Below are 26760 nucleotides of genomic sequence, written 5' to 3'. Positions count from 1 at the left end.
TCTAAATATACGAGATCGGAATTGTGATCATCCTGATCATGCATCGCCATCTTCTGTGCAACAAAAGTTTGACAAAATCCTGATCTAAACATTTCACTTAAAGCTGTTTTTCGTAACTCTGTCGCCAAGTCAAATAAAAAAAAAATTTTAAAAAAGCCATAGGTTAAGTGCTTTCACTTACACTTTAAAATATTTAAATAATTTGTCTTTAGAACAGACAAATTGCTTAAATATTATTAAACTTTTTTAAAAATCACCAAGCGATATTTTCCCACCCACCTAGAAGAAAATTAACAAACTCACTGTCGTATTCTCAGACCAAAAAAATTCAAACTTAGCAACCACTACTCAAAGCTATAAATAATTTAACGAGTCACTAATAATTATGAGTATCACTGATAATGAGTTATGAGTACTATAAGAATCCTAACCACACAAAAAACTATAATATTAGTATCTTGTAATACAATTTGATGCTAATTTGTAATTTGAAATAAGGAATTAAAATGAATGAGTTTCCGTTCAAATTGAACCACAGTATCGTGGTATCAACTTTAAGAAGCAACAACAGGACGATAACATGATTAAACTTAGCACCTTATTAAGGTTGCAGCAAATTTGAACGCTATCAGGGGTCTGTTTAGAAGAAATTTGGGTCCGTTAACGGACACTTCACAAAATATCTTTTCATAAAAACGGACCCTTCACAAAATATTTTAACTTAAAAACGGACCTTTCACAAAATGATTTTTTTTTTAATTGGACCCTTCACAAATTTCTTTATCTTCATTATTATTTTGTTAATCAAATAAACCCTTTCCAGGGCAGAAAACAAGAAGATGGATGTAAGCAAATTAAGTTTTGCCTTCGGCAGACGATTCTTCCTTTATTCGTCTGAAATGAATATTCTGCGTTCAGCAGTATAGGCTAAATACCAAATATTTGTATGTTGCATCTCTAATTTAGAAGCAGCAATTGTTGTTTATTTTTTAAAATTTAATTTTTTTAACTATAATTTTACAGTGTTGAGGATAATCTTGTATGTCTTCACAATTTAAAAACTCCTTGAAAAAGTTTTTTTTGTTGCAATAACGGACCCTATTTGCACAAATTCATAAAAGCGGACCCTGGTTGAAAGAATGTGAGTAATTTTTTCACAATTTCTCGAAAAACGGACCTTTCACAAAATGTCTGGACAGACCCCTGGCTATCATGGTTCAATATACTCCGAAATTTCCAACAGCATTCAGTCATATTTAAAATAATTATTTTAAATTAATTTTTTAATTTCAGTTAAATAAAAAAAGGATATCTAGGGTAATTTTCGGAGAAATTCGAGTCCGTGAAATGATTTTCACAAAAATTTTATCGTTAAATATAAACTTCACAAAATATACTGTCGCATGGACTCTTCACAAAACTTTTATTATGAAAAATGAAGTCAATGGTGTTTTTAATTCATAATTAAACAAAAATAATAATAATCTCCTTAAAATGCATAGTTTTTGCTTTATTTTCCCCAACAGAACCTTATAACCATAGATTCACAAAACTATGGGTAGTTTTTACACAATTTCACAAAAAGTTTATCGAGATGGTGATCCATACCCAAATCACCTGAAACTAATTAGTTTACGTCTTCTGCGCAACAAAATCTTATCAAAATCTTTTTATAAAAGTTTCGGTCAAAAATATATATATATATATATTCGTTTGCTCACAAGTGCAGCTTTAAACTCAAATAACAACAATTATTCAGCTCTAAAAAAAAACGCTTTTAAAAATCTAAAGTGGTCATTTATTATTCAACACAAAGCACACACACATATACTGCCTATGAAAAATGAAGCAAAGTACATAACACATTGAAAAGGAAGGTTTGGCCTCCAACCAACAAAAGGAGTTCAGACCACAAAAACTCCATCTAAGCAACTACTCGAAGCTCTAAATAATTTAGCGTGCCCACTCAGTAGAAATGATAAGCCTGGTTATGAGTATCGTATTCTTAACCACACGCAAAAAGAAAAACTTTTCTAGAAGGAGAAAAATGTTTTAGTGGTAGTTTTCCTTGTTCTCCGACAAAATTCGTGTTTTCTTTTATTCTTCTTTTTTTCTCTTTCTTCTTTACAATCTCTTCAGTAAGAAGGACCCAATGTTCAGTAAACATGATCGTAAAAATTTACGACTTTTCTACGGCATCTACTTTCTTTTAAGATAAAATTTTTTATATCTCCTCCTGAAAGGGTTAGAATGCTAAGAATACCTGGAGTATTATCAGGTGGGGAGTTGTATGTTTTATTCAATGATTTTGTGTATTTTAGCGTTGAATAAACTGGATGTATACACGGAAACTTTCAGAAAACTAATATTTTATAACTATGAAAGCTGCCGTAATACTTTTTTCAGGAAAGAGTACACAAGTCTTGATTGAATGTATAGATTGAATGTTCTCTTAAAACAGAACACTTTTGTTCTTTATTTTATACATAAAACATAAATTTTATTATATCTAAACAGGAAAAGATTTATTGTAAACATATAATAACTTTTTATAAGAATGCTGTAAGATTGAAGTTATTCAGTTCAAGATGATATTTATCAGAAAACAGCACAGAAATTCATGGATCAAGCTTAACTCATTTTTGGCCAAAGATGTGTAAACGCGCCAATTCAGTTAACATTGTTTTATTAACATATATTTTTTACAAATTTTATTTTTCTGCTATTGTTAGGGGTTCTGAAGACCTCTTATTAGTAATTCAATTGGAGTAAACACGTTTTGTTAAAAACTACTCTAGTTTATTGTCTTGAAACGGCCATTGACAAATTCGATTATTTGAAAATGTATAATTTTTTCCATTTCAGATAAATCACATGTTTTTATGATGGATAAAAGTTTCAAATCCTGTATACAAAATAAAAATAAAACAAACATCTTCAAAACCATTTATGGTCAAGTGAATGGTTTTACTATTGATTTGACCGATGGTGCACAGGCACACCATTTTATTTCTTAAATAAAATAATATTTTTGATGCAAGAAATTTTTTGTTATGTCTTAATGAGTGTAATTTAAGCATATTTTAATCAAAAATAATGCCACATTTTATGAAATTTCTCTGCCTAGCCTAAAATGAATTAATTAATTAAATTGTATTCCAAGAATTACGAAGCATAATTGCAAAGATATTTTTAGTGTTAGCAAAATCAATGCTTGATTTTTAGTCAAATATTTGTGATTTGAACATTTTTCATCACCACGAATTTTAAATAATTCAAACAAACATTAATCTTAACAAGTTCTAAAATTCATGAAGTAAGGTTTTTCAGGCAATGCCTACGTAAGACACTAAAATCATGTTATTTTAAGTGTTTTTTTTTTTAATTACTCTTAGAAAAATTTTAATATTGCAATGAAAAGTTAAACTTGGAAAAATCAAAGGTTAGAAGAAAAAAAATCAAATAGTGTCAACATTTTATAAATTGAATAAAACATAAATTTTGCTTTATAATTGTATCTTTTATTAGAGTTCGATTTAAAAATTCTCAGAATTAGAATGCAGTAAAAAGTGCCTGGGGGTGATACGACAGGGGGAGGGATACGGCATTCTTACGTAAAGATAGGAGGGGTGTTTTAATTTGCTCACTTTACTGATAGGGATGAAAGGAGTCTAACAGTGCCAAAAACATGCTTACGTAATTTCTGAACGCCCCCTAATTATATGGTAAACAATATTAATCTGTCTTAAATAGACTATTTAAAAGCGGTTTAATACACCTCCTTCTTCAACGTTGTATATCAAGAAAAATTTATGAAATTTTCTAAGCATACCTTAATAAATATTCTCAGATAAATGAGCTACATTAAAAAATAGAAAGAAAAAACTTCTGTTTTAACATAGTATGTAGATATATATATATATAGTATATAGTATAAAAAAATAGAATTAGCATCATTATTATCCTTTTGGCGACGAAAAGTATTTTTAATAAATAAGTGTTTTTAAATAACTTGAAGAACAAAGTCTCATAATGAGTTTTCTAGCGAAAAGGTTTTTGCTCATATTACCCGAAGGAAAGACGGTGAAACACAGTAAAAAATAAATGACATATTTTATTATTTAAAAAAAAAATGTTTTATAAAACCCTCTTACCCTTCAGAACTAAAATATTACAGACAATTTTATTCGCGTAATAAACTGAACGTAAGATAAACGATAAATGTTTTAAACTAAAAGCAGCTTGCGATAAAGGTTTTTGAGCAAAAAAAAATCTGAATTTAAGAACAAGAGAAATACTTGTTCTGCAGTATTAATACAAGTAAGCAGCGTATATGAGGATAAATAAGATAGTTAATAGGGAAAAGGCTATAATTTCAATATTAAGACTAGTCACATCATTAGGGCACACAGTAAAAAATTCCAGATCAAATTACAGTTAAAAGTACCAACATTTAGGGTGAATCACCCATAAAATTCATTTTGCCGTAAAATCAATTTTTACCGTAAAATCAAACTTTACCGTGAAATGTTATATCGTAATTTTTTTAGAAATGTTTATTAAATTAGAGTGATTCGGAGATTTCACGGTAATTATTACTGTCAAAATTTCTCTATATCCGATATATCAGTAGCAAAAACGTATTATCAACCATATCAAGAGTAATATAGTAAGCAATAGTAAAGGTAGCTGTGAGGTAGGTTCATTGCTGAAAAAATTAAATAACTCAAAACAATGTCTAAAGTCATTAAATAACTAGTCTCAATCTTCCTCAAAGGATAACTAAGAGCCGCGATGACTCAGAGGATAGAACGTTCGCCTTTCAATGAGGTGAACCGGGTTCGAATCCAGCGATGGCTGGTCGACACGAAACCGCATCCGGCTTGCACCGACCACACTGCTGACGTGAAATATCCTCAGTGGTAGACGGATCATGGTTGAGTCAATTCGTAGTTAGGCTTGCCGTAAGAGGTTCTCGTGGTCTTCTTCTCCATGTAACGCAAATGCGGGTTAGTTCCATCAAAAAGTCCTCCACGAAGGCAAATTTCTCCCAATACTTGATCCAGGAGTTCTCTTGCCTTCTTGATTGGGTTCAAAATTGCAAGGTTACGGAGTTGAACATTAGTAGTCGTAAACCCAAAAATTGGGTCTGCTGTTTAACGACAGTAAAAAAAAGACAACCAAGAGTTAAGAACATGTTAAAAATGTTATTAATTTGTTATTTAGTCTTTACTTAATATTTAATTTAACCTCTTCATACCCAAAGCCTGATAAATAGAAAAGCAAATTTTTTTATTATCACATAAAAAAATTTTACCTAATATTTCTTTTTTCAATTTGTATGCTTCCTTTTTTCAATTTGCATGCTACAAAATAAAATTTATTAACCTGCGTTAGTAAAAAAAAAATCTAAATATTATTTAAGTTTAAGTGATTGAGATTTTCTTACAAATATATTTTATTATATGTATGGGTTTACTTCCTCCTAGTTTTTCTTTTTAAGCAAAAAGCACATTTTTCGCAATTATATTTTAAGTTCGAGAGTTAGGGAATAAACTATTAACGAATATGCAACAAAAATTTCAACTACAATTCCTAACTTTTTTGTTCTTTAACAAAGAAAAAAACTCAAGAAAATTTTGCTGGAAAAATACCAGTAAAACCAAAGTTTAAAAGTCGCAATAAACGTCAAACTTGAAACGCCTGAGGACTTGAAAAATAGATAACACCAGTAACAAAAGAATATTTACTGGCATATACCTCTTTCCCCAATCGTTTCGACTAAACAAGATTTCCAAGACTCCTAAATTTTTCCAAATATTGACTCCTGAAACATGGAAAGTTTACCGTTCGGTGGAAATCTTCGAAAAATATTCTTTCCGAAATTTAACCGAGGGTAGGTAAAAGTGATTAAAAGTCACTTTCGCTTACTTTACCAAAAAGTCACCCGAGTGTTATGTACTAAAGAGCCGAAAAGATTAATTAAACAGTCTGTGAGTTTCTCCAGAATAGAATTTTAATAATCTCCGATTAATATGGAAAGTTAGATGAAAGCGTAATCCCAAGACAACATACTAAGATCCTAGACCATTCGAGGAAGCCGATTATATAGTATGATAATTATTACTAGGATAGGAGTAATAGGATTTAAGTAGTTTTGTAACTGATTACTTTTTTATTCTGAGTTTAACTTCTGGCTAAAGTTTGAAACAAGAAAGTTATTTTTTCCTGTTTTATTTCATTTTACCTACGTTATGGAACAGGCGATGCCTACGTTATTGAACAGGCGATGCCTAAATTGGATGCGTGGCTTTAAATGTTCAGCTTCGTAGTTTATAATTATAAATTCATACTAAAAGAGAAAAATACACATTTTCTCGACTTTAAATTTTCTTAATTAAAAATTTATTAAAGGGATCTAGCAGAATATCATTCTACGTATTCAAAGGCTGCAAATACAATTTTTAAAGTATAAAATTTTCAAGTTATAACAGCATTCTCCAATGCTTGCATGAACAACATTTAACTTATCTTATCGAAGCATCTTATTGTCGATATGAAAATAGAGGTGTTTTTCATCAAAACCCCCCATCCTGAATAATTTAAAAATGTGCTTATGATTATATATCTCTAAACTCTTAATTTGTACTATCTGTCTAATAAAACAATGCAATAGTTTTCGAAATTTTTTGCAAAATAATGCTTTTTATAAGAAAAATGTCATTCTACGTATATAGAATATCATTCTACGTAATCAAAGGTTGCAAATACAATTTTTAAAGTATAAAATTTTCAAGTTATAACAGCATTCTCCAATGCTTGCATGAACAACATTTATCCTATCTTATCGAAACATCTTATTGTCGATATGAAAATAGGTGTTTTTCATCAAAAACCCCCATCCTGAACAATATAAAAATGTGGCTTATGATTATATATCTCTAAGCTCTTAATACGTACTATCTATCTAATAAAACGACGTTATAGTTTTCGAAATTTTTTGCTAAATAATGCTTTTTATAAGAAAAATGTATTCTTAATGTTTTTGGGGCAAAAAAAAACATCAAGCAAAGTTATAAGTAATTTGTTAATTTTCATTTGCGAAAAATAATATAAAAAATAATAATAAAAATTAGAGTAAATTAAAAATCGCTTCCAATAAGATACGTTGGAAAGCACGCAGAGACTTTTTAATGTTTGACGAAAATGTTATCTTCATTAAATTGATCTAAAAATTTTAATTTGTTAAAAAAATACTTGAATATAAATTTGTAATATTTCAGTTATAATATTTAATGGCACACATTTTTAATTTTAATAACGAGAATTTTAACGCTTGGAGTAAAAGAATAATACTTATTTTGAAATAATGTGTGTTTAAGCTACAAAATATTTATAAGCGAGAAAAAATAAAATTGGCAAATTGAGTTAATTTAAAATATTCAATCGAATATTTGTAAACTGTTAAACTGTATTGAAATTCAAATTATAAGAAAGTATTTAAAAAGAGTGAATACTTTTACAATTCGAATAATAATAATAATAATTTGCAAATAACAAATAACAAGTAAATATAAATATTTCAAAATAGATATTTATAAAATAATAATTTAAGTTTTTTCTATCAAAGCAATTGAACTAAATCAAGAATAAAGATGAAGATAAAAATAAAAACAAATGAGTTAAATTAAAAACTATTTTCTGTCTTAGCTTTATTATCGTAAAAGGAAGTTTGAGTGAAAATTTGTTTACCTTTACTGAGTTACTGAAATCAAAAAATTATACAAAAATAACAAATATAATTAAATTTCTCTATCATGGAACATAAATTTAATTCCAAGCATTGAAAATTAACATAAAAATGTAAAAAACAGGGATATCAAAAATTTTAATTTACATGGAAAGTCTAAATAAATATTTTTTTTTTAAATACTACCAACTTTACAAAATTAGTTTTGTTTAGAAAACGTGTATACGTTCTATATTGATATTACATTTCACAAGAATTAAAATGCAAGTTATCCTTTAGTAATTTCAATGTATGTCAAAAAATAAATTAAGAAATTTTTTTTAAATATTTACTTTAACTTCTTAAAATAAAAAGCCAAATTTATGAATGGTAGTAAAGATAATGTAGAATGCAAAAAACGGACCACCTTGAATAACTTTTGATCTAATGATCGGATATTACGCTCCAGGACTCAATCTTAATGATTCGAAGGGATAATCTAAAATATGTTAATGAATAAGCGCAGACGATATTTTAAGTTACGAAATCAGACACAAAAACATACTTTTTTCTGAATAAATCATACTTTTCTTTCAATGTATTCAGATTTGTTACACCCAAAATATAGGGGGTAGCCACAATCTGAGAAATATGGTCCCAATAGTTTGGTCAGGAGAGCGATCCAGAGTCTGAACCCTTTAATGTTAAGTTTACTATTCCGCTATATCTCGAGAACTTTTTAAGAGAATATAAAAAATTTTGTACATAAATATAAGACTCATTCATCTTAATATAAACCCATAAAAAATAACTTTTAGTAAATATTTATTATTATTTTTAAGCAATTGGTAAGAATAGGGAAACACTAATTTAATGTTAACTTTTTATGCAACACATTGCTAGAAAAAATTACGATATTGTGAAATTTGTGACATATTATGACTGTATCCCAAGGAAATTATATATTGCAATTATAATCAATTCATAAGAAAATTCAATCTTTTATAATCGCTTGTCGGAGAAATTCTTCAAAAAATAATAAGTAATGACTCAGAAATGAATTTCTATGTAATCATACAATGTTAATACTTAAAAAAGATTAAGCAGCTGTAGTATTTATGATATACATTGCTAGACCAGAAAATTTAAATTTTCAGTTAGTAGCCAGTGGCTCTAATAACTTAGTAGCCAATTTTTTTCAAACCAAATTAGTCGATGATTGATATCACTAGGTCCTTTTTAACTTTTTGCCTTTTTTTTTCTTTTTGGTTAGTTTAAATTTTATTTCTTTACAAAAATCAAAATTTCAAATAATCTATTGCTGTAAAAAGTTAATTCAATAATAAAAATTTTATATGTGACAAAATTTAGTACAACTTACTGATTTTAAAGTACTTTGAATAAAAATATTTAGAGAGGAAAAATTCATTTAATGTATGTATTATAACTTTGAAACATGGAAACTTTTAAAGAACTCTTCTTTCACATGAATATTCCCATCACAAATTGATGGCTTCTGCAAAAATAAGATCAAAATTTTAAATGGTGACATAGAACATTTTAATGAAAATTCTGTTTTTCTAAGTCTTTCTAGAATGATGTACTTTTATCATTAAACAATTTTTAAAAAAATGAGAGAAAGAAGTGACCAGTTGTTTCTTTAATTTAAATCGCCTTTATATATATATACAGGTCTATCCACCAAAAAGTAAATGGTATAAAAGAATTAGAGGAAATATATTCGATAATTTAAACAACTCTAATCACTAGACAAATAAAATAAAATTAAAAAAAAGGTGTGGTCCGCAGAAACATGCAATATAATGCAGAATGTTTTATGCAATATAATGCTAGAAAAATTAAATGCAATAGTATTTATATGACACCCACTGTATAGCAAATGATACAGAGGGAAAAAGAATACATGAGAGCAAAAAGCCAAAATCCCTTAGGATACGTATTAAAATTTCAGAAGTTATTAATTCATTGATCTTTGGAGGAAGGAAGCATCCTCCCCTTGGTTGGTGGAAGAGGTTGCCTTCCCCTGGGAATAAGCACGTGCTTTAGTAGTTTTCCAATCCTCTTACAAAGATACTCTCTTTGTTGGCGAGATATCGCCCAAACTTTGTTACTAATTATTCTATAACCCAAAGCTTATTACCTTCTATTTATTATCTTTGGATAAATCTTTAATAATTAACTCATAGCTTCAAATCAGATTAATTTCATTATATGGAAATAATGTTTGGGAATTTAATTCTCTGGAGTCTCTTGCATTCATTTATTTTGAAAGTAAAAAGAAATATTGCCGGAGGTCCATAAATATTGCTGTGTATTATTAATTTGAAATGTTCAGTTTAATTTAAAACATTTGACTGTGTATTACGCTGAAACTTTTTTTTTTGTAGTCATGGAAAAATGCACTAACTGCACATTCTTTTTAAATATATTGATTGTAAGGATGTTTCATTGTATTTGATGTTAGAATAAAACGTTGTTTTGTTCTTTTAGTCACTAAGTTGTAACAAAACTGAGGAGAAAATTTCTCTGGGAAATTCCAAATAGAAAACTTTCAATCTGTTTTCTTAACAAATTCTTTAATCGGAAAATATTATTGACTTGGTTTAAATAAGTAACTTTTGTAAACTATCAGTAGCTCATAAATATATGTGAGCTAATTACTAAGAGTTAGACTAATTGTTTTTATAATTATTTCATTATTAATATTGCTGCTAATTAAAAAGCAAAATTAAAATAACGCTTTGTAAGAATGATTTATACATATTTATACATATAATTATAATTATTTAAATCATGATATTATGCTTATTTACATTACGTTTATTTACATTACGTTTATTTATATTATATTTATTTATATTATTTTTATTTATATTAAGATGACTATTCCTAACATGCAAGTATGATTATTCTAATTAGTCTTAGGTTGCATAATACATTACACTATGCATTTATAGTCTCAAAAAATACCCCAAAATACCTTTTTCAAAGCGGATTAAATCCTAATAACCCCAACTAAAATAACAATAAATCTTAATAAAGAAAAATTAAGGGGTTTTTTTGTGAAGAAAAAGAGGTTTTTTTAAGAAAAAAACAACTTAGTTCTAAATTATAAAAGTTTTTAAGTTCAAAGTATTTAACAGCATTTATTTTACATGAAAATCTACTATTGAAAATCTATATCGAGACAGAATATTCGTGTAATTATTGTGTGCTGCACATTCTTAATAAACTAGATATAGATGCGTGCTATACAACTTTGAAACGCTGGTGAAAGTATCACAATACAAACAAATTTTAAATAAAATTAATAAATAAATAAAAGCACTAAATATGTATATTATGCAAAAAATAAAAGAGTAATAGTAAAAAAAAAATGCATAAGGAATGCATGCATACATTTTATACATATACCGAAGCAATAACAGATTAAAAAAGTACGCAATTACTTTAGTGAATATATTTTGCCATAATATCGAAACAGTAATAGAAAAAATAAACAGTAATTCATAGTAGAGCTTGCAAATAAATCAAAACAATAATAATAAATAGGAATAAAATATTGAAAGGACCCGATTGGCATATTACGCATTTATACCAGCACAATAAAAGCTCAGTAACTTAAACGTATATAAGTAAATAGTAGTTAATTGATGGGCAAAAAAACGAAAAACTTTATGTAACAGACATATTGTGCGAATTCCGGAGGAGTAAAAAGGAAAAACGAAGCAACGGTTATAATAAGCATATTTTGTTGGTATAAAAATAACAATACAAAATAAAAGCAAAATATGCAAACAGAATAAATGAATATATTTTACCATCAATGCAGAAATTTTTTCTTAACTACTATAACATATACGTTTTTTACATAAAACAAATATATCAACAAAGTTTCAAATCAATGATCCGGTGTGTTTTAAACTGATTAAAAAAAAAAAAAAAAAAAAAACGAATGCAACCAGTTTGTTTGCGGAACTAAAAAACCGGAATATCGCTTAAATTCTAAAACGTAAGTCAATATTTAAAAGGGAAAAAAAGTACATCCAAGCAATAGCAATATCATTAACACTGAAAGAATTTTTTTTTGCTTTAAAGTAATAAAAATAATAGTGTAGTTTATGTGAGCCAGTTTCTTATTCCCCAACGAGTGAGAAAAGAAGGAGGGCCCGACAAGAATTTGGCCTTGATTTACAAACGTGATCGGGTGAAAAGGAAAAACAAGGCCTCAGGCGCTATAACAGAGGCAGACAAGCAACCCTACCTATGGCACGTTCTGGATTTATCTCTAGTGGCAGAAGAAAAATAATGTTTCAATTCAGAATTTTTAATGCACTTTCTTTTAATACAAATTTTATCAAGTTATTAAGGCATCAGCATTTATAGATACTGACATTTTTCAATAAATGAAGCCCGTTCACCTTTTCTTACCCTCATAAACCGGTTCTTCAAAGGCTCTTTCGTCGCATAAAATAAAACTTTTTTTAAAGAATAATGAGCTATTTTTATTAATATCGAAAGTTAATAACAATTGTTCATAGCTGTTAGGTAAGATTGTATGCATTCCTTAACAGCGCCTTCTACCATGATCATCAAACTGTTACAAAATGGCAATATGGACAAAAATCAGTTTTTCAAAAATTCAAAAAATTTCTGATCTTATTATTATTTTGCTTTTAACTATTCGAAAGGTAATACTGAATTGTTTGAGTTAATAAAACTCGAAAAAATTGAGAATTATTCCTTGATGTTCAAGGATATATATATATATATATATATATATATATATATATATATATATATATATATATATATATATATATATACCTGCCAACTCTCCCGGATTTTGCGGGAGATTTTATTTTCATATTTAAAGTGGTAGTAAATATATACTATTTTTTCTTTTATATATTTAATTTTTAAATGAATGATTTTGATCACCATTATTCTTACAAAAATTAAGCTTATATATTAATATGCGTTACTATCATGGTTGTCAACTTAATTTTTTTCAAATACAACGTATTTGTTTGCTTAAAATTGAAGTTTTAATTCCATTTTAATACCACTGGGAAAAATGATAATGGAAGGGATTAAAAGTTGGCAGGTCTGTATATATATATATATATATATATATATATATTCTTTTAGACTCAAGTATATATATATAGTTTAGAATTACGGTATTGCTTCGGGATTAAGGCACTCAATTTCCTAGCTATGATCAATTCAATTTTGGGAATTGCAAAGAAGCATTAAAAGCTAGCCTCATTTAGGTAATTTTAATAAAATACAAACTCAATTTATAGTCAGGGTTAGTTAAGAGCCACTGCGATTGTAAATCTAAAAAAAATGTCTTTTTTTTAATTAAATTACGAAACGCATCACTAATAAAAACATTGCAATTATTTTTAAAAGTGCACTTTTTGAACTACCATATTTAAGATGGTTAAAAAAGAAATTATGTGAAATAAAGTACTATCAGCTTGATCTATTAAGACTCCTATGTTTAATTTACATTCGGATAGGTCACTTAAAAAATTTTACAACATGTGCATACATCAGTGATGCAAATTTCCAACGCAAGCGGAAAAATTTGCAATTTTTTTGTCTTCTCTAGAAAGAAATCTACAATTAACTAAAGCTATATTTAACTTCTTATTGCTATTAATTTTTGACGAAATTATTATTTGCTCAGCAGATTGGGGGGGGGGGTGTTCAAAGATTACGTCAGAATCTACCTCCTTACGTCAGGAGGTGCTTCGGGGGGTCTCTTATTTTTGTTGAAAAAATTTGAATTGCTAAACTTGTACATATATACACATATATATGTTATATGTTAATGTAACAATATATATATATATATATATATTAGTGTAACAAAAATCATCAAAAACAGTTTTTTTCTACATTGAGAGGATAAAGTGAATTAAGATTGGGAGAAGTTAAGAGCAGCTAAAATGCCTTTTATGGGCAAAGTGAGATAAAGTTGATTCAAACACTTCTGAAGTTAATCAAGGGGGGGGGAGGATGGTTCAGTTTCGTTAGAAAAAAATCATTTTTAATTAAATTTTACTTCATCTCTTCCTCTAGTTTCATACATATATTTTAGAAACAATAGAACAGCTGAATTTAAGGAAGTTGAAAAAAAATAAATTTAAAATGAATTTAATAATCTGCCTTTTAAGTTAAGATTCCTTGAGCTTTCTTCAGCTGTAAAGTAAATAAACTCAATTTTATAAGGAAAAAAAACTGAAGCGTTCGTGGAATTCAAACAAATTCGTTCGACTCTAAAAAGATCTAGTTTCCAAAGCAGCCTAAAATCCTTTCAAAAGAGGAATCGTAGTAATTCCAGCTCCAACATTTAAGAACTAAAAAAACTGGATCTTTTAGAGCTCCAGTAGAACAAGAAGAAGGGAGAGTAAAGGATATAAGGTTGAGGGTTTAGAACTTAAGAAAATCCTCCCCCTAAGGTGCTTTTACGACTTTCTACAGAAAATGTCCAACTCTCAAACCAAGACATTTCTTACTTCTTTTTTTATTCATTTCACTTTATTTTAGTTACGTCTGAAATCGAAATTACATCGAGTTGCTTTTCTTGTTGCTGTTGCTAAAGCTAAAAAAAAAGAAGAAAAAATACCATGCGTTGACAAAAATAAATAAAAAGGAAAGGAAATATTGAAAAGTGTATGGGAGAAGGGAAAAAGTCCATGAAAAAAAAAAGGCCAGTGGTGCTTTTCATTCAATTGAGTTGCCAACCACACGCCTGATGAAGGAATTCCAGAAAAACTAAAATAATTTCGTAATGCCCAAAAAAGAAAATGAAATTCGAAGGGGAAAAAAAATCAGTTTAGTGGGTTGAAAAAGTTTTTCTTCGGTCAATGGAGCTGCTGAAGAAGTAGAAAAACAAACTCAGTTAAATCGGATCCGCTGACTTTCATCATGTCTTAATTTAGAGTGATGTTGAGAACTATTTTTTTCCCCTCTTTTTTCTTCACTTCCTATTTTAGTAGATTTTATTTTTTTTTAAAAATGAAATTATTTGATTTTTTTGACGAATTGAAGGAAAGGTCTTTATTAACAAAAAAGACAGTAATAATTGCTTAAATCATTCTTTAATTAATAAATCAGTTTTCTTGCTTGCAATTAAAAAAATATATCTTTAAATTACGTAAATCTGATAGACACGGTAAGATAGTAATAGTTGCTTAAATCATTCGTTAATTAATAAATCAGTTTTCTTACTAGCAATTAAAAAAAAAGATCTTTAAATTACGTAAATCGAAAAAACGCGGAAAAATAGTAATAGCTGCGTGAATCATTTTTTAATTAATAAATCAGTTTTCTTGCTTGCAATTAAAAAAATATATCTTTAAATTACGTAAATCTGATAGACACGGTAAGATAGTAATAGTTGCTTAAATCATTCGTTAATTAATAAATCAGTTTTCTTACTAGCAATTAAAAAAAAAGATCTTTAAATTACGTAAATCGAAAAAACGCGGAAAAATAGTAATAGCTGCGTGAATCATTTTTTAATTAATAAATCAGTTTTCTTGCTTGCAATTAAAAAAATATATCTTTAAATTACGTAAATCTGATAGACACGGTAAGATAGTAATAGTTGCTTAAATCATTCGTTAATTAATAAATCAGTTTTCTTACTAGCAATTAAAAAAAAAAAGATGTTTAAATTACGTAAATCGAAAAAACGCGGAAAAATAGTAATAGCTGCGTGAATCATTTTTTAATTAATAAATCAGTTTTCTTGCTTGCAATTAAAAAAATATCTTTAAATTACGTAAATCTAAAAAAAAAGGTAAGATAGCAATGTAGTTGCGTAAATCATTCTTTAATTAAATTTGTTATTTATTATAATATGAGTTAAGATCAGTTTTCTTGCTAGCAATTAAAAAAAATATATCTTTAAATTACGTAAATCGAAAAAACGCGGAAAAATAGTAATAGCTGCGTGAATCATTTTTTAATTAATAAATCAGTTTTCTTGCTTGCAATTAAAAAAATATCTTTAAATTACGTAAGTCTAAAAAAAAAGGTAAGATAGCAATGTAGTTGCGTAAATCATTCTTTAATTAAATTTGTTATTTATTATAATATGAGTTAAGATCAGTTTTCTTGCTAGCAATTAAAAAAAATATATCTTTAAATTACGTAAATCTGAAAGACACGGATAAATAGTAATAGCTGCGTGAATCATTCGTTAATTAATAAATCAGTTTTCTTGCTAGAAATTAAAAAAAGATATCTTTAAATTGTGTAAATCTAAAAAACACGGAAAAATAATAACAGTTGCGTAAATCGTTCTTAATAAATCAGTTTTCTTGCTTGCAATTTTGAAAAAAATATTATTAAATTACATAAATCTAAACGAGACGGAAAAGATTTCAGTATGTTAAATTGCAACTAAACATGCTACATGGGGTGGAAGGAATTACGTGGCTACAAAACTATAGCAATCAGCAAAAATTGCTGAACATGTTTGCAAAACAAGTCAAATTAAGAACTATCTTCCAAAAAAATGTCATGTTAAATTTTAAACAAGTCATTACAGAATAAAAATTACTTAGCACATAAAAGGAAAATAAATTTAAAACATAATAATAAAAATATTTTTAACTGTAGTAGTAAAAATCATTTGTATAAAAAATAAAATAAGTTGAAAATATTTATTCCGAATAATTTGAAAATTGAACTTGTGGTTCTCAAAACTACTAACAGACTCTGAATTATGATATTTTGCTCTCTCTAGTCTGTGAATTTTTCCCTTTTCCGTTAAAGGCTGCTATAATTTATTCCCATCAAATAAATTTACAATAGCCATTATATAAAAAAAAAACAATAAAAAATAATTATATATACGAAAACAAAATTTTAATCTTACTGTAGTACAATAAAGCGTTAAATATAAATTATTGAATCTAAAAAGATGAAAACAATATTTCAGTTTGAGTTTCCTTTTAACTTCATTTATTATTTAAAATTCTTTGGTGTTTCAATACATTAGTTTGCAATAAAATATTATCCACAATAAAAGTTGTATGCTACAATGTGCGAGCATATACCTCTATTTAAAAGGAAGTATCACACTCTTAATATTAAAATTTGAAAAGTAAAATTGAATTAATTTCCCGACGTTTAAAATAAGAAGTCGCTACCATAATCACAATAGCCCTATTAACATTAAAAACAAGTAACGGATTTAGAAATTTTTCTGCTTTCGTTTTTTCAAAAAAACAAAATTAAATAAATAAATGAAATAAAATAACTGAATAAAATAAAAATACAAAGAAGTTGATCATAAAGTCAGTTCATATCAGTTTGTGATACTAGTTTTAATCAGTTTTCTATTCAAAATAATCTGTTAAAGGATTAATATAGTAATTCTGCGTAAAAAAATAATCGTATTATGGTTAAAAGAAAGTAATGCAATTAAATTATGGTTAATTTTAACAAACAGTTTTTCCTTTTAGCATTTACTTGGGCAATTTTTATTTCAACTTGCTTAAGTTAAGTAGTGCAGTCAGTTTTAATTAAGTTACTAAATATTAAAATAAATATAAATAAAAATAATACTCAACATTTACATTACATAAAATAATACTCAACATTTAACATTTTCAATGCTCTCTCAATGTCTTAATTAAATGATAAAATACTGTAAGCTTAATAAATTACATTTTTATTAATTTATCTAGAATATGACCATTACCTATTACCGTAAAAATTGTTAATTATATATATATATATATGAGAGAGAGAGATTTGAAAACATCAAACTAAGTTTTTTCAGGACATATTTTACAAATTTAACTACTATTAGCTTATAGTCATAGTCTAAAAATGCTCAAGGCTTTTAGGCCCCTAGGCGGCCTTTTCCCTTTTTATATTGAATTATCAAATCAAGTAATAGATTCTTCATTATTTAGGATAAATATTGTCTTTAGTAAGGCTGTTGTATCTGACGTAAAACGTCATTTAAAACCTATAAATTAGGAATTTTATAGGGAATTATTAAATTTGGAATTTTATCCACCCATCAGCATTTAAAATTCAATATTAGCAACAGTTTTATAAACTACAAATTATTGCACATATTTCGCTTTCTGTTTATAGTATGTGAAATATCTTTTTAATACAAAATGAAAAGTTGGCTAAATATTTGGAAGAAAATTATGAATAAAACTGTCATTTGTTTGTTTAGCTTGTAATCATTTAAAGGATACAGACCTATGGACTTGATTATAAGTTTGGGAATGTATCACAACAAAGATTCTCCGAGTTGGAAACCATAGTTAAATTATTAAAAATAATTTATGAATAATCATTATTAAATACATGGAGTACTAACATTAGGATTCTAGTCCACGTGCGCCTAAGTCAAATACTATGATTAGTTATATTCTAGTCTATTCGTCCGAAGTAATTATTCCTCTTCAGAGAAATATTAAAGATATTGGTAAAAATAAGAAATTATGTACATTCTTTCGGAAATGTTTTTCGGGAAACATCATAAAAACAGAGAGTATCAATAAAAAATAAAATATTAACAGCTATGTTAAAGAATAAAAAATAATTTATAAAAACTCATCATTAAATACTATAATATAATCTCTTTTCTATTAAATTTTCCTGTGAAGTGAAAATTCCTCCTTCTTAGAGAATTATATCTTTTGGTAAACATTAAAAATTATGCATATTTCTTCAGGAGTTCGAAAAAGTGAAAAACAAGTTGAGAATGTCAATAAAAAATAAAATATTTACTCCTATATTTAAAAGATAAAAAAGTAATTTTTAAAATAATCAATATTAAATACTATAATTATTTTCTTTTAGATTTAAATTTTCCCTGTTAGGTGAAATATCATCATTTTGGTAAAAATAACGAATTTATCTACACTTTCTCGGAAAATCGGGAAACAACAAAAGAATTGGGAGTCTCACTAAAAAATAAAATATTGGCACATTAAATGAAAAAAAAAAAATACTTATGCTATTAATTATATTCGCTGTCATATAACAAATTTCTCTGAAGCAAAAATCCGTCTTTTCTAAAGAATAATGTAATCTTTTTGGTAAAATGATAGTGTAATTTTTTAAGAGTTCGGAAAATATCACAGAAATTTGAAACTAAAAAATAAAATATTGACGCCTATAGTTAAAGAATACAAAATATTTTTTCCTTATCAAACACTACGATTTTATTCTCTTATATTCAAAACTTTCTTCGTGAAGTAAAAAAAAGCTCCTTTTAAAAGAATTATAAAAGCTTTGGTAAGAGTAGTGAATTGTTTAAATTTTTTTTGAAAATTCGGGAAATTTCACTAAAATTTGAAAGTTTCAATAAAAAAATAAAATATCGGCACCAAAAGTTAAGGGATTAAAAATAATTTATAAAATAATTCTATAAATTACTCAAAGTACTATAAAAAAAATATCACTTACCATAAACGCTGACTTCCATAACAGCATGAATAGGCACATTGGTATTCAAGCTTGGACTGAGCTTTAATTCTCCAGTAGTTTCATTGAGGATAAGAAGATTAGCATTATTCCCAGAGGATATCTTATAACGTAGATGGTCAGTAACATCAGCATCAAATGCAGGCACTTTACCGAATGGACCCACAGGAAAATAATTCTTGTAATTATTAAACATTATTGTAAAATCTTTAAGCACAGGAGCATTATCATTCACATCTGTCACGTGGATTTCAACGTCAACATCATTGCGCAATGGGGGTGAAGACGCGCGAACTATAACACTATATTTTTTAATACTCGATTCGTAATCTAATTCGATTCGAGTAGTCAATTCAGCTGCTTCACCAGGTCTTGATACTAAATTGAAAGAATCAGCGTCTGGTCCACCAACAATACTATATTGAATTTCTGCATTCGGACCTTCGTCAGGATCATAAGCTTTAACTTCACCAACAAGTGATCCAATTGGGCTATTTTCTGGTATCGTCAGCTTTAGTTTATCCGACTTAAATCTCGGAGGGTTGTCGTTCACGTCTTCAACATAAATAGTTATGGTTACAGATGAGGAAAGGGGAGGAGAACCTCTGTCTACACCATAGGCAACTAAATTGTATAAAGATACTGATTCCCTATCAAGCATACGATTCGTCCTAATGATTCCAGATGTAGGGTCAACACGAAAAGCACCATCACCATTATCACCACCACTAAATGTATACCGTATTTGACCATTCAAACCTAAATCTTTATCAGTAGCAAATATCTGAAGCACACTAGTACCAACCAAAGCATCCTCACTAACTGCATTCACGTACGAACTAGGATCAAAATTGGGAGGATTATCATTCACATCTGAAACTTCAATTTCCACATTGGTTGTATCAGCCAGTGGAGGAGATCCATTGTCCATTGCCGTGACAACAATGGTGTAACCAGTCATTTCTTCACGGTTTAGTAATCTGGTTGTCACTATTGCTCCTGTTGCAGGATCAATGCGAAACTCTGGCACATCTTCATCCATTGAGTATGTTATTCTCGAATTTTCTCCAACATCACCATCAGAAGCCTCGACCACAAGCACAGTTGTTCCAACAGGAGAATCTTCAGCTACACTACCCGTGTATGGAGTATGCTCAAAAATTGGTCTATGAGTATTTGCATCTGTAATGTTGATGTAGACAGTTGCAGTGTCAAAACGGCCACCAGAATCAGTTGCAGTTACGGTCAAGACAAACCGTTTCTCTAAACGATAATCAAGAGGTTGAGCAATAGATATCAAGCCTTGTCTATTTTGGCTAATGATATTAAACCTTCCTCTAATATTTCCATTTGTTATTTGATAAATCAAGCGAGGATCTTCATCTTTATCTGTTGCTGTAACGCTGATCACAGGAGTACCAGGAGGATCAATTTCTGAAACTGAAGCTCCATACATCTTTGGTTCAAACACGGGATCATTATCATTTACATCTTGAATGCGTACGATAACACTAGCCGTAGCTGATCTGACTGGAGAACCATGATCAGATGCAAGTACTGTAAAATCATACATAGAGCTTTCTTCCCTGTCTAAAATTCTTGTAGTCACAATCCACCCAGTATCTTTATTAATATCAATAGGCATGTTGGAATAAGCGCTAGGTTGAATATTATAAGATATCAATGAATTATTTCCATCATCTGGATCGTAAGCTTGCACTCTAACTATGCTATGACCAACAGGAACATTTTCAACCACCGATTCTTGAAATAAAGAAGAATAAAATTTGGGATCGTTATCGTTTATGTCCTTAACTTTTACAAGAACTTGAGTTGTATTGGATTTTGCAGGAGAACCACCATCTTGTGCTCTAACCACTAACCTGTAATTACGAGCCGATTCATAATCAAGAGGGGAAACAACAGTAATCTCACCACTTAAACTATCAATCACAAAACGTCCCTGAGTGTTGCCACCAATCAAAGAATAGCGCACAGCTGCATTTGTAGAAGAATCATAATCAACAGCTTTAACTTTCGCAATGACTGGATTATTCAACCAATTAATATCCTCATTAACTTCAACGGTATACGACTTATCAGTGAATTGAGGATAGTTATCATTGTCATCGAGAACTGTTATCTCAACAGACGTAGTAGCTGTTTTTCGGTCAACGACTAAACCCAAATCGCTAGCTTGAATAATCAATGAATAAAATGCAGTATTTTCTCTATCCAAAGGACCTCTCGTTGTAATAATACCAGTCTTTGAATCTATCCTGAACACATCATTCACTCCACTAGGATTAAGAATGCTGTACTCAATTTCAGCATTGGAACCTGAATCTTGGTCAGTTGCCCTAACCGTAACCACAGTGGACCCAATAGAAGCTGATTCTCGAATGGAAGCTTCGTACATGTTTTGCTCAAAGGCCGGAGCATGATCATTTTCATCATTTACGTTAATCTGCAAAGTGGTAGTACCCGTTCTTTGTGGTAAACCATTGTCAACCGCTGTTACCCGTAGGTAATGAACATCCATAAATTCCCTGTCTAAACTAGCAGTGGTGGTAACTATACCCGTAACTGAATCTATAGAAAACATATTTTGACTCCTAGCATCTAACACAGCGTGAAGGCTATACACAACTTCATCGCTTTCAGGATCTCTCGCAACCATAGTAGCAACAACATAACCTTTGTCCTTTTCTTCGGGGACAGTAACCACATATAAAGCTCTATCAAAATAAGGAGCTTTGTTTTCTTTACGTCTATTATCTCTCCTATGCCTACCAGCACGCTTAGCAGTTGCTGCTGTTTTATCTGACGGCTCACCAAGTAGGTGAAAATTTATTTTAATTTCGTGATTTGAAACTTCAGGAGTTTTATCATGAGTTAAAGAAGGACAAGATAATGTAAAGGTAAAACTAACCTGCCAAGATGGTGAATCCTCACAAAAATCCTCCCGTGCCACCAGATCTGAACCGAAAACCTCAATCGCATACCTACTATCAGACGGTTGACCAAACTGCACAACACAATTATTCAACACTCCAAAAGGCATGATTTTATCAATATCCGCAATCAATTGACTTCGCATAAAACACGCCGTTACTTCAGAAGTATCATTTCCATAAAAAATAATGTCATTATTCCCCTTATCGCTTGAATTCGATTTAGGACTGTAGAATTTATTTATCATTTTCTTCTGAGAAGATGCGACAGTGAGAAAAACAACATTCTCAGCAACAAAACTTTTTAAATTAATCCGTTTATGCCTAGGACATGTTCTGTGTCCAAAACGCACTCGTACAGGCATCACAACTGATTCTGTTTCTGAACCGCTAAGTCGAAAACTTCTGGATTCCACGTAAAAACTAAACGGATTCGGTGCTAAATTTGCTAGTTTTGCAGTAGAACATCTTAAAGTTCTTCGTAACACAATCACACCGCTCCTGGGGTCCACTCGCACAAGATGACGCACATACACCGGGGTTCTTGTAATATCCAGACGATACGTCCGACCCGCGCCAAGACTGGCGTTAAAAATCACAGTGCCTAATTTATTATTCTCAGATGGCACATAAACATCGTAACTAAGCACTTGAGAAAGTGAAATAATAATTAATAAAACACTAAGCATCTTAGTCCATTTTAAATAATTATCCGATACAGCCATGATAAATTTAAAGAATTCTTCGAACGCCGGCAGCGAATCTAGCCGTTTGCCCTGGGGCTATGGAACGTGACGGCCGTCGATGACTAGGCCTAAGATTCACTGTCATTTCCGATGGCTTGGGTTGGTTTCCAAGGAAACGATCGCATGTCACTTTCTCGAAAAATAACGAAATAAAATCACGCTGATGAGTCTAACATAAACACTTCACTGAATAAGAAATGAAAAATATTTAAGTAGATTTTTTAAAATAGAAATCACGGATGTAAACAAAGCATAGCTAAATGCACGGAGCACTTCGACGGCAAGGCGAGAGAACGCGAAATCAACTTTCCCACCGGTAGATGACCTACCCTCAACTGACGCCGGACTGGCTTTCCCACCTGCCTTGGGGGGTTGCCACATCGTGAATTCGAAACTCATTCCATCGCCAACATCGCCTAGTTGATGTTGATCCGCATCAAAACACGTGAGGACGATGTCGCCCAAAAGGATGCTCTTGGACATCCATGGATGAAGATGGAGGAATAAATTATTTTAATACTTCTCTTTTTTTTCCCCCAAGTTTAAAATTTTATCTGATCCTTAACATGAATATTTTTTTCGGAGGAAATATTTTAAATTTCAATTTAAGAACGAGTAATTACTTTGAGAAAAATATTTCAGAAATTTTTCTTTTAAGTATGTAAGTAAACGCCAAGATTTTATTTCTACAGAAATATGTTAGAAAGTTGTACATATGTAGAGATTGCCCTTAAAAGAAAAGTCTTATATGAAAACGTGCAAAATATCTTAACTTGTCAATAATTATGTAGAAAATATTCCGCATTTTAAATTGATTTAAAACGGAAAATAAGGAATTAATTTAATGTCAAAAATTAAATTAAAATCTATCTGTAATAAAATAAAGAAAAAGGAATAAAAAATGTGGTATTAAATGAAAAAATAATTAAATGAGTAATAAGGAATTCAGTAAAAAAAAAATAGGGAATTAAATGAAAAATAATGAGTTAAGGCACTAAATGAAACTAAAGAAATGAATGATGAGTAAGATGTAAAAGACCTAGCTTTAAATTGACCATATTTATAATTTTATAAGACAAATTTTTGCATAAAATAATGGATGAAATTGCAATGAAAACAAATGCAAAAATTTCAAAATTCGAATGCATTTTCGTTTTATGTTTCAAGTTTATAAATAAACTGGCTTGGTATTATGGTGGTATCCAAAAGTAAATATTCAATAGGAGGGGAGAGGATAATAAAGTAGAAATTTATCGTTAAAATTTTAATTTTAAACAATTTAAACAACTAAATAAACCTTTCGTTAGAAACACAAATTGAAAAACACATTGTCGAGTATGTTTGTATGTCGAGGAGTAAGCACGTCGAGTGCGTGAGTATCTGTGCATGTAAATACCTATGTATCTCGACTAAATTTTAGAAATTAAGAAAAGGCCACGCATTTGTAAAAAAAATGCATCAGTATTTTCAAGTTTATCAATTTAAAATACCATAACCAAATTCAATAATGTAAAAAAAAAAAATCTGATAACAATTCTCAACATTTATAATAAACATTTATAATTAGTTTTCCTTACCATTTCAAAATAAATCATAAATGTAGTTTATTTAATTAATTTTTAACTTATAGAAAACATGACAGACATGACGTTTGTCTATCAATAGGTTAAATTAGACGATACATTATATAAATTCGACGATTGATTAAATTAGGCGATATATTATATAAATATAGAATATTTATTATATCAGATATTATATTAGTACATTATAATAATTAGAACAAATTATTAGACGCACTGTAGTGTTTTAATAATTACTAGTTTTGCACGAGTTTACATGCAATACTTTTATATTTAAACACTCATGTAATGGGTTTTTATTCAGGAGATTTTTTATTTCCTATTTTTATTTATTTTTTACGTATTGCGTTACAATGTTGGCCAATTAGTACACGAACATAAGCAAGTGTAAACCAGTATCAACAGCGTGAAAATAATAATGTTGTATAGTATCGCCTGATAATTAAGATTTCATAGAGAATCTTATAGTAAGTCTAATAATTTGGCCAGGTACTGTACATCAAAACAAATTAAGAACTAGACTTGATGCAGCTTCAGAACTGTAACTTCATCTGCCTGACATAAAGAGTAATTTTAAGACTATTATTGATAAAATGACGAAAGAACATTTTCAAAATAATTAACACTCTTTTTTTATTTATTTATCTATTTATTTTTAATTATTTATTTATTTATTTATCTATTTATTTTTATTTATTTAATTTATTTATTTATTTTTATTTATTTATTTATTTACCTATTTATTTTTATTTATTTATTTATTTATTTATTTTTATTGATTTATTTTTATTTATTTATTTATTTCGATCATTGTTGTTACTATTGCTCATGAAATTAGCTTTTAAAACCAGAGTTCGAACCAAACGAAGCTCGATCTCTGAGTGTTTCATAGCCAAAATAAACTGGGAACTACTGATTTTAATCCCCGTATAACGAAATTTTCTCTATTGATAGTTTTTCAATTTTAACTGATCGATTCAATTTTAATTAATCGATTTTTAACTAATCGATTACCGATAACGACTAATCGTTATCGGTAACCTTAACTGCATATAAAAATGCTTAAATGTAAAAAAAAAAAAAAAAAAAAAAAGGCATCAATTTTATTTTTAAAAAAAATTGAAACGACAACAACATTCGACGTATTAAGTATTAATCTACCCGTTAAAATTCAGAATAATTTTTTTTAATTCATATTTAAGGGTTTCCCCTGATACAGGAGGCAGGATCATGTCTGAAGCAGCAGCTGTCAAGAGAGACAGGAAGCACCCTCACCGGTTCTAGATAGAATAATGAGCCATGTAACAACGGCATCAAACGATTTTTTATCCTGCTTCCACCCCTTTCCGCAAATTTCCTTGTTTGCTCTCAATTCTCTTCACAGGGCAAAGTCGACCTATATTAAAATCAAGTTCTTGGTTAATTTAAAAAAATATATATGCATATTTAGAAGCCCTACCCTAAAATAAGGTTAATTTTATTGCATAATGGATATTGCAGATACAGTGCGCAAAAAATAAACGGATCACACTAAATAATTTTTGATTTAATGATCTTATCTTCACGTTCTAGGACTTAATATTATTGGTTCGAATGGGTGACCTCAAATATGATGATTAATTAGTGCAGACGATATATTAATTTATGAAATCAGGCATAAAAATGTACTTCATTTGAAAAAAACATACTTTTATTCAAAGGATTCACATTTCTGACCCCCAAATAAAGAGGGTGACCGATATCTGGGAAACATAGTCCCAATAGATTGGTCAACAGCGCGATCCAAAGTATTGACCACTTAATGTAAATTTTATACTTTTTACGTAAGTCGTCACATTTCGAGAAATTCTTAAGCGAATTGAAAAATTTTTTGCATACAATCATGAAATTTGCTTATCAAAAGTTAATTCCGTGCAAAATGCAACTTTTAGTAAATTTGTATTATTTTTTATTACTTTTTTTAAAAAATTATCGAAATATTTTTAATTGTAAGGTATACAATTTTTAACATCATTTTAACGAATGTAATTTTACATGACAAAATGCGCAATTTGAGCAAAATCGGTCGAATATTTTCTGAGAAATTAAGTCTTAAAAAGATTAAGGTATTTTACAAATTCAATTTCTCAGGAACTATTCTACTGTTTTCGCTCAAATTTTGAATTTTGTTATGTAAAACTACATTCTTTAAAATGATATAAAAAGTTTTATACCTTAAAATGTGAAATATCATTGACTATTATTAA

General features: G+C 28.7%; 1 protein-coding gene across 2 annotated transcripts in view; it reads right to left on the bottom strand.

Moving 5' to 3' along the window:
• stan (Protocadherin-like wing polarity protein stan) overlaps positions 1 to 23291 on the bottom strand; it is a 420791-nt gene extending 397500 nt beyond the window's left edge. For both annotated transcript variants that reach the window (XM_043041038.3, XM_043041047.3), the window contains exon 1: positions 19214 to 23291. In XM_043041038.3, coding sequence (XP_042896972.2) covers positions 19214 to 22910 — 3697 coding nt within the window. In that variant the 5' untranslated portion in view covers positions 22911 to 23291. The remainder of the gene's footprint in view (positions 1 to 19213) is intronic.
• Positions 23292 to 26760: the final 3469 nt, after the last annotated feature.

This window comes from Parasteatoda tepidariorum, chromosome 10 (genome assembly GCF_982258835.1).
Source record: "Parasteatoda tepidariorum strain Cologne lab strain chromosome 10, Ptep-v5.0, whole genome shotgun sequence".
In the NCBI taxonomy this organism is placed as follows: domain Eukaryota; kingdom Metazoa; phylum Arthropoda; class Arachnida; order Araneae; family Theridiidae; genus Parasteatoda; species Parasteatoda tepidariorum.
This window is presented reverse-complemented; position numbering and strand designations above follow the sequence as displayed.